A 10,056-nucleotide genomic window follows, 5' to 3' on the forward strand; every position below is an offset into this window, starting at 1 on the left:
AATTTGATTTTATGCAGGAAGGGAAAATGTATTTTAACATATTTTTTATTTAGCCTCCCCTTCAGACCTTCACCCTTTGTGTTAGTGTCGCTTCAGCTCCCTTCAGCCTGCGTTACTAATACTGCCATGGGATCGCTGCCTGAATCGGAGTGTGCCTAGTAGACCACCAGCAGGTGAGCAGTTAATGGATTTTCACTATCATTATTTATTACACATCACTTTAGCTGACATGGGAGGCAAGAAGGCATTTTATTAGAAAATGTGCTTCTGATGTCTACCTGAGACGTGGGGACAGGGTGAGGATGACAAATTATTTCTTACGCAATGATTCCCTGTCACACACCCCTACTGCTTGAGCTCCTGCCTTGATTCGCATGCTGGAAGTTAATTAAGGCCCCCTGTTTTCCACATGGGATGGGAGTGGATGGATAAATAACCAACAATAACCATTCCAAGTTCATTTAATGAGAAGTGCAAATAATAATTGTGGTTCTGTAATTGCAGCCAATAGATTAATGAGACCTGTCCTCGTTACACAGGGTAGACAGAGGAATACTCATTAGCAGCAACGCGACAGGGTGCTGCTGGGAGCTAAAACAAAAGACCCTGGTAAAATATGAAGACCTAATCCATAGACAAAGCAGTAATCCAACACGTGTGCACACACACACACACACACACCAATCCACCCCCACAACCCTTCACACAAACAAATGACACCTCTCACTACCAGTGCCCCACTCAGACAACTGGAACTCCCCCGGAGCTAATTGGAGCAGTCACACAACACTCAATCCTTCCCCACACACAGCATGGCACTAAAGCACCTACACCATCTCCTCTCTGCTGAGTAGAATCTTTCAGAACCGCCACCAGTTCTGGACTCGGGCCTACATGCCATGGACTCGGGCCTACATGCCATGTGTCCATTTTAATGATCTGCTTTGGAGACTAAAAATGAGAGGGTGACAGTGACCTCACTCTTCCTTATTTGCAAAGAAAGATGTAAATGAGGAGAAAAACAAATCTTTGCTGAGATTAACAAGGACTAAAAATGTATCTCCCTAGAGGAGGGGAGGTGAATTCATGAAACAGGATTACGTTCAGGTACGGAGAGCGAGCCGATGGGGACAGATTACTGCTGGTCTTTACTGTCCTCTATCAATGTGTTAACCATTAGATCAATCCTGAAAACCACTGGATCAGATTCTACTCTGCGTTTTTGGCAGTGAAGCAGTTACAAGTAATATTTTAAGAAATCACTTGTTCTCTAACTTCAGTCATCATCACATACTTCAGTGTCAAATCCTCCAGCGATTTTCAATTAATGAGAAGCTGCATTAAACGAAAAAAAAAAAAAAGAGAGAGAGAGACAGTGAGTGTCTTAAAGAAGAAGACACAGGTGTGAGTCTAATCAAAAGCTGGATAACGAACAAGTAGAATTTAATTTTGTTCATGCTTGATTACTACAAGCAAGCCAGCTATGTCCTTACCTCCAGGATTTTAGGTGAACCCTGACGTCCCAAAGTACCGAGAATGAGGCCCCACATTTTAGCACCAGTGGCAGACTTGATTGCTTGACTTCGATTTTCCAGCATGGCACTGTGGTTGTAGTACTCCCTGGAGAAAGCTTTATTATATGGATCATACCTACAGTAATAAAGGGAATAGAGTCAACCCTTGTATAGATAACCACCAACTCAGCTGTAAATGTAATGACCGGGTACCCAGACAGCTAGGGACTGATTGCACATACCTGCTGCCAGCCACAATATCCCTAATAGGTACCTCCATTTACAAAAAATGACTACAGGTTTGACAGATTGGATTTTTACTACTGCGGAATATCAACATTAAATGTGTAATGCACAGGTGGTTCTTACATAAATGTTTTCCAATAATGCAACTTTGTTACAGACATATACAGTACGCTACTGACCCTGTACAACAGTCCTAATATTGCGAGAAAAGGCTATAGAGGATGTACAGTCCAATAAAATGTTACACACTTGATTTGGTATAAACGGTTCTGCAAACTTCTTAGACCACTTAAAAGATGGTGCTGACAGCTCCGTTAGGGTGGGGTGTAGTTTTACATCACTTGCATCTCTGTAAATCCTAGGGTCCTTCACACCTCTGCACATACGCATACACGTATTGACTCCCAGACCTGCTGTCTGTTTGAAAACTGAAGCCCTGATTGCTATAAGCACCAATTGTCAGAAACAGGTATTTCAGCATCAGTGCTTGATAAAAAATAGACAAATTGATATATTGTAGTTAGCTGCAACTTTTTTTTTCTTTTTTTACACGAGTAACTCAAGCAAACCTGGAAGTACAAGTTTTTTGTTTTTTTTAAAGTCTTTCCTAGTTATCCCCAGATAAACCCATCTAGATCTGAAAAACTCCTTCCACTTCTTTCAACCCGTAGCTATTTTTTTCCTATATAAAATGTTTATACTTTTCATAAAAATATATATTTTTGAATTTTTGTTGAATTTGTTAATGTATTCTTTTTTGTAGTTTAAAAAAATACACCAAATAGAAATATAAATCTACATTTTTGGCACACTTTCAGGGCTATTCACAAAAGGGTGAATAGTTTGGGGAAGGCAGGAGAAGTGAACAATCTAGGACAACATATCTGAACTGGAAAGTGAGCTGAATTGGAGAATGTTTCCAAATCAGCTATGTTGGCCTAGATTGTTCACTTCTCCTGCCTTCTACAAACTCTTTACCCTTTAAGGTGCCCATACACCTTACGATTATCGGACGAAACTTTTCGTCCGATGATCGAACCGTCGTACGATTTTCGTACGACGGCCCCATCCTGCCCCGATTATCGCAAGGTTCAATCAGCGGTAGTTAGAAAAAAACACCTGGACGACTTGCGGTAATTGACCTTATTTTAGTTTGCGCATGCGCAGTGTTAATCGTACGACTTTTGACGGACGGAAACGCCACCAACCATGCGAACATCGTACGATCAACCAAAGTTTTCAAACATGCTTGACCGTCAAAAGTCGTACGATTGTACAGTACTATCGGTCGGGCACTCTATTCACACGTTACGATTGTCGTACGAAAAGTCGATCGCATACGATTATCGTAAGATAATCGTAAGGTGTATGGGCACCTTTAGTGTTTGTATCAAGAACATTGATTACATTTATAATAATACATGTTTTCCACATCATCACTTTTCAAACTGGAAAACATGCATATTTCGTGCCTTTAAATGATATAGAAAATTAAATAACTCCCACAAGACAATAGCACCAGCAGAGATCCTGGTTTCACAAAACAAAATATAACTCACTTCTGTGTTATTGATATCATAGTTACTGCCAAATAATTAGAATGCTCATTGCCCCTTGAGTTGGAACCACAAAATCACCTACTTGCATATTTTACACTTTTAGCATGTTTTAGCATCCAATCAGAATGTTTTGACCCAGGTTTAAACCTCACAAAATTCATTTGTTGGGACACCCAGAAAAGCCATTTCAAATTCCAAGAAAGAAGAGAGCCCATGTGTTCTCCTATGAACCAAGGAAAGCTTTCCTAAATGTATCCTTCCCACCAGGTAAATGCCATTGAAATGACAACTAAATAAACAATTCTGGCCGGGGAATACGAAGGCCTCATACACACAGATGTATATATAGCCTTATAGGCATACAGAGTGAAATACATCTGTATTTGCAGCCCCCCAGAGCCCAGCTGCTGCGTTTTTGTGACCATACAAATGTATTAACAGAATATGCAATGCTTGGGTATATACGTGTAAATGCTGGTAAGTTTCACATTCTGAAATCAACGCATACATACATACATACACGTAAACACAAGTAACAATGTTTACACGCATATACTCTTGTCCAACATATTCTGTCAATACATCCTTTGGGCACAAAAACGCTGGAGCATATTTTATGCTGCACGCCCATATGCCTGATGTTCTTACATTCAGATTCCTGCTGCAAATCACAACCATTGTTATGTTTCTCCACTAATCATGTTTTTAGCTCCTTGCTCCTTCATTAATGTATGGGTCACAGTCAATGACTTTAAAAGGGCACAATTACATTACAGCATTAAATAAGAGGAAAGGAATCAATGGTGGAACTTCACAGTGGCAAGTCCTTACAGCAGGGCTCCTAAGGCGAGAAAAAGCACAAACGCACAGAACAAACACACCCAAAACTATGATTATTTTTTTTTGGTATGTGTGTGTGTGTGTGTGTGTGTGTGTGTTTAAAATAAAATATGAATTTGCATGAAGACACACTGCTGTATACAAAGATGCTGATATTCTGAATTCTGGCAAGGGATTTATTTCTATTCTTTTTTTTATTTCTAACAGAAGGCAGATACACTGTATGGCCAAAAGTCTGTGGACATCTGACAATCACACCTACCTATATGGCTAAAAGTATGTAGATACTAGGGCTGCCTGTAGAACTTGTCCTGGTACGGTACTTGAAATAGGTGGTACCCAGGCAAAGGTCCAATAAGGCACACACTTGATCTGGATTAAGTTCTGTTCTGCTGCCTAGGACAAGTTCTACAGGCAGTAACAATGCTGTGCCATGGGATCTCCAGCTTCACCTATTGTGGGGAACCTGTACATGGAGGAAGTAGAAAGCAAGGCCCTGACCACCTTCAAGGGAATTACACCCAGTCATTGGTTCAGATATGTGGATGACACTTGGGTTAAGATTCACAAACAAGAGTTACAGGCTTTCACTGACCATACCAACTCAGTGGATCATAACATAACTTTACGCGGAATGATATGCAAAACAACAAACTGGCTTTTTTGGATTGTTTAGTAGCATTAGACGACGGAAGGAGGCTAGAAATAGAAGTCTACCGAAAACCAACACACACGGACCAGTACTTGCTATTTGACTCCCACCACCCTTTAGACCACAAACTGGGAGTCATCAGGACTCTACAACACCGGGCAGAGAAAATTCCCACCAGAACAGAGGCCAAGACGAAGGAATTCAGACGCCTCAGGGGGGCCCTTAAAACTTGCGGGTAGCCAGACTGGGCTTTTGTCAAAACAGAAAAAAGGAGAGGAAAGAATGCCAAGAGTACCAGTGAGGGTGAAAAGCATGACAAACGGAAGAATTAGCTGGGGTGTCTGAGAAACTCAGAAGGGTTTTAAAAAAAACATCACATCCCTGTCTGCTTTAAACCCAGCAATACACTGAGGCAACACCTGGCTCACCCAAAAGACCCAACACCAAAACACAAGATGAACAACATTGTGTATGCAGTTCAGTGCAGTGAGGAGTGCTCAGAATTGTATGTTGATGAAACAAATTCGCAGCTACACCAGCGTATGGCGCAGCATAGAAGAACAAAACCCTCTGGTCAAGATTCTGTAGTATACCTACATCTATAGGAAAAAGGTCATTCCTTTGAAGACAGTCAAGTACGCATCCTAGACAGGGAGGAAGACTGGTTTAAAAGAGGTGTGAAAGTGGCCATTTATGTAAAAATGGAGAAATCAAGCTTGAATAGAGGTGGGGGGGTGGTAGAGGTGGGGGTGAGACATCTATCGTCTGCCACATACAATGCTGTTTTAACACCTCTCTGGGCAGGCTAATAACACCTCCTAGACTCCAATTATGCAAATGCAATCAACACCTGATTGTGACTAACAGATTATGTGGATTGGAGCAACATTCACCATATTTATTCCCAGATAATTTTTTGTACAAGTCATTCTAAATTGAGAAAGTCGTTCGCCCACGCCTGCTCCACCTTGCTTCTTCTCCCCGCATCTCTGTGCCAATTGTGGGGGCGTCTGTCAGCGGCGAGCGTTAGGCGGGGAGGAGGTGCGGCGCGCGGATTGTGTGGAGCCGCTAACAGGGGCAACTAATCGACTTTTGATTCTATCAATTATAATCGGCTTAGTCGATTAGTTGTTACATTAATTGTATAATACATTATACTATAATGTATTTTTGCTGGGATTTGTTGTATTCCTCTATAGCTGGTGGTATTCTACATTGCGCTACTGTATAATGTATTATTGCTGGGATTTGTTGTATTGCTCTATAGCTGGTGGTATTCTGCATTGTGCTGTATAATGTACTATTGCTGGGATTTTCCTCTATACAGCGCAATGCAGAATACCACCAGTTATAGAGGAATACAACACATTCCAGCAATAGTACATTATACAGCACAATGCAGAATACCTCCTGCTATAATGTACTATTGCTGGGATTTGTAGTTCTCTATAGCCAGTGCCATTCTGCATTGATTGCTGTATAATTTTACACTTTCAATTTCACTATATTGCACACCACACATTTTTTTTTTACTTCCACCGCTCCAAGCTTGCTTCTGTGATGGACTACAATCTCAATAACAAGCCCCTGTGTGATAGCATTTGGAGGTGACAGATTCTCTTTATTGAACTGTGACAGGTTCTCTTTATTGAACAGCAGCACTGTGCTGGAACTCCTGCGACAGCTGAGAGGGGAAGGCTGCTAGTGCAGCTCTCCCGTCTCAGTGTGTACATGGAGCAGAGCGGAGAACGGACGTTCTCCATCCTGAGGATCTCAATCCGGCGGAGAGAGGTACACGGATGGCGTGGGGAGGACGGAGCCTGAAGATTTACAGAGAGGTACACGGCAGGGGGAGGACAGACCTGCAGTGTTATTACAAGTGATCTTGGCAACATTGCCGGGATCACTTGTAAACGAACAAGCGGCTTCCCTGCTCTACATTTACATTTGCCCCTGCTTTCTACATCCCTGCCGCCCCAAGGCTGGGCCTCTGCAGGCCGTGTGGGAAATCCAGCCCTCACTTTTTCCACCAATATTTTAACAGTAACTTCCAAAAATCATATTTTGCAACTTAGCTTGTAAACACACTTGACATAATCTTTGTTTTGAGATACAATTTACTCATTTCAATAGATAGGTACAAGATGTCACATACGCCCATGTACTTTCAAAAGATATTACTGAAACCCCAATTTTAAAGTAAAATTTAAGGGCCATCAGCAGAAAGTCCTTGGCTACTCTTCACACTGGCTTCTTCTTTTTTTTTTTTAGAGAACATACTCTTCCAATCAATAAATTAACAACAACTGTAAAGCCTTAGCCACATACAATACATAACTTCTAAATTTAAGAGACTCATGTATACTAATTGGAAATCATCCCCCACTAGCTTGAGTCTTCATCACACACAAACCTATTGGTGTATGTCAAACCCCACGGTTGCTAAAAAAAAATTTAAAAAAATGGGAAGCAATAAGGATTGATAATAATAAGAGAAAGCGTGAACATATTCTACCAATAGCAGTCAATTAAAGAGCAGCTGTCCTCAATTATAAAAACAATGTTACTGTAGAGTGCCAAAATGGAAACTGCAAATTGTTCTAGGAGCCACCATTTTCTCTTGTGGTTCCTTAGTACAAACTGTGCACATGTGCAGTAGCTTCCTTGTATGGGAAAGCTGGAGAGTCTATGCTTTCATTTATTTCCCTCTTCCTTCTTATTCAGTGTCAACATCCTGAGCAGACAAGCTGGAGGAGGCATAACAAAATGTAATTTTATGACTCCCCAAGGCAGACATCAAAAAGAGAAGGAGAGTTAATACCAGCTACTGTGCTGGCTGATGTTTGTATATGTTTTTTAAACTAAAAGAAGCTTTTTATATATGCATTCATCAGCTTTCCAGTGACAGAAAGGGTTGAGAACCACAGGACTCCACAAATCTGTAGAAACCTATGATTTTCATGGAATTTGCTGAGACTAACCTGGTAAATTCATTATAGTTTAATACCCATGACATGAAAGGCCATAAGGGTTTATAAATACATGAAAACGAGAAGAAAAACATATGCTCAAATAATTCTCAAAATAAATGTATCTGCTCATTCCTGCTTAGATGCATGTGTCCCTATGTGTTGTTTGTTTTATTCTTTATCATTAACATAATAACAATAAACATGGGCATATGTCACACAACATATGATACAAAACTGTAATAGACACAATGCATCTATTATGTTAAAACCGGATCTGAGCAAGAAATGTTTCCTTTAGTCTTAGCCCTCGTTCACACCTGAACGTTTTGTAGCGCGTTCTACGCTCGACGAATGCTCTACAAAACGCTCAAAAATCTAAATCCCATTGTATTCAATGGTCTCGTTCCCACCTTGGCGTATTTCCGCCCGTCCCTAACGCGCTACAAAAGGGCCCACGCCTGAAAAGGTACAGGTACTACTTTGGGCCGTTTTGTTGCGCGTTTCCATTGGGATACAGCCAGGTAGCCTTCAGAAACGCGCAACTTTTTTACGACGAATCGCGGTAAAAAAACACGCGACAGACGCGCATATGCAATACGCCTAGGTGTGAACGAGACCTTAGTGTGGAAGGGCTAGAACGTGAGAGATTTCCCCTCACTGGATGTCTCAGGGACCCCACTATGACACCGGGACTAGAAATAAGGAATACATGCGTCTTCAGGACACCAAGGCATGCACAGCAATAACAATCTGAGAATTGTACCTTTCCCCACTCTGCTAAAGAAATGTTTTATTGCTTTCTCTTTTCCATTTTGGAGAGATTTTACATTACTTTCTGTGCCTTCGACTCCCTGTCACTAGGACAAGAAGTTAAAGGAAAACTCCCCATTGGGGGCACATATAGCAGAAAAACCCTAAGAGAGGTTATAAAACTTCCCTATCAAAAACAAAAATTTGAATTAGAGCGAGTTAGGCTTTTAACTTAAAGCTGGACTTCAGGCAGGTTACTAATTATGACCCAAGCTTCCCGTCTATAAGCACATTGTAAATGTGAATATTTTATTCTTCAAAACAACCCAGTTTCTCAGTAAAGTACCTTTTAGAAATTGGTGACATAATTACTGTGTAGTGGAAACCTCAGCTATGCCCTAGCTAAGAAAGCAAGTATTAGAGAATCCCACATGTCACTTTGCAGGCCACAGCTTAGTGGGCGGGACAGAGCAGGGTTGTAGACATCAATGGGACGTGATATTGGATGGGTTTTTTAGACACATTTCAGGCAGCCACAGCTTAGTGGGCAGGACAAACCAGGAGTCTGAAATGTCTGGATCCTCCACTACAGCCAGCAGTGGCGTCATTACGTCTCCATAGGTAACAAGGAGCTGCTGTGGGGATGTTACATGACTGGTGGCCTGGAGACAAAGAGTCACAGCGGCCATTGGTCTTACAAAGATATTAGGGACACTGAGCCTTTATTATTTATGTTTTCACAATGGCTGCATCAGTGGATTAATACAAAAGACCATATTTGTTGACGGTGAGCACAATGCTTTAAAATTTCTGTCCGGAGTTTAGCTTTATCCATGAATTAAGGAATAAAATGTAGGGCTGCAACTAACGATTATTTTCATAATCAATTAGTTGGCTGATTATTTTTTCGATTAATCGGAAAATGTGATAGCACATTGGAGGTGACAGGTTCTCTTTAAGGTGACATTAGGGGTATTAGACCCCTAGTGTTACCTTTCCACTACACTAGGGAATGACAGCTGCCTGCTGAGGCTGCTGAATGTAAACACAGCAGGCAGTGGCTGGGAGCAAAAGCCAGCCTGCTACTGGCTATTTTAACCAGTTGACATCCACGGTGTTAAACCCCCTTCCCATCCAGGCCATTTTTCAGTATTCAGCGCTGCGGTACTTTGACTGACATTTATTCCGTCATGCAGCGCTGTACTGAAATGAATTTTATATCCTTTTTTGGGGACAGATAGAACTTTCTTTTGGTGGTATTTATTCACCACTGGGGTTTTTATTTTTTTACTATATTAAGGAAAAATTACCGAAATTAAAAAAAAACAAAACAGTTTCCCCTATATTAAATGATAAAACATTTATTATTACCCAATTTTTTGGTAAAATATAAAAGACGGGGTCACGTCGGGTAAAAAGACAACAAACATGTCAAGCCTTAAAATTGCGTGTGCGAAACCTCAGAAAACGATAATACCCAAAATTGGCCATAGGCGACGCTTTAAAAGCTGTTACCGCTCATC

General features: G+C 41.1%; 1 protein-coding gene across 1 annotated transcript in view; it reads right to left on the reverse strand.

The window, feature by feature from the left end:
• DPH1 (diphthamide biosynthesis 1) overlaps nucleotides 1-10,056 on the reverse strand; it is a 230,786-nt gene that overhangs the window by 23,045 nt on the left and 197,685 nt on the right. Inside the window, exon 8 of the mRNA XM_018557659.1 lies at nucleotides 1,494-1,650. Coding sequence (XP_018413161.1) covers nucleotides 1,494-1,650 — 157 coding nt within the window. The remainder of the gene's footprint in view (nucleotides 1-1,493; nucleotides 1,651-10,056) is intronic.

The sequence above is a fragment of the Nanorana parkeri genome, unplaced genomic scaffold (genome assembly GCF_000935625.1).
Source record: "Nanorana parkeri isolate BGI_ZX_2015 unplaced genomic scaffold, ASM93562v1 scaffold294, whole genome shotgun sequence".
Classification (NCBI taxonomy): Eukaryota; Metazoa; Chordata; class Amphibia; order Anura; family Dicroglossidae; genus Nanorana; species Nanorana parkeri.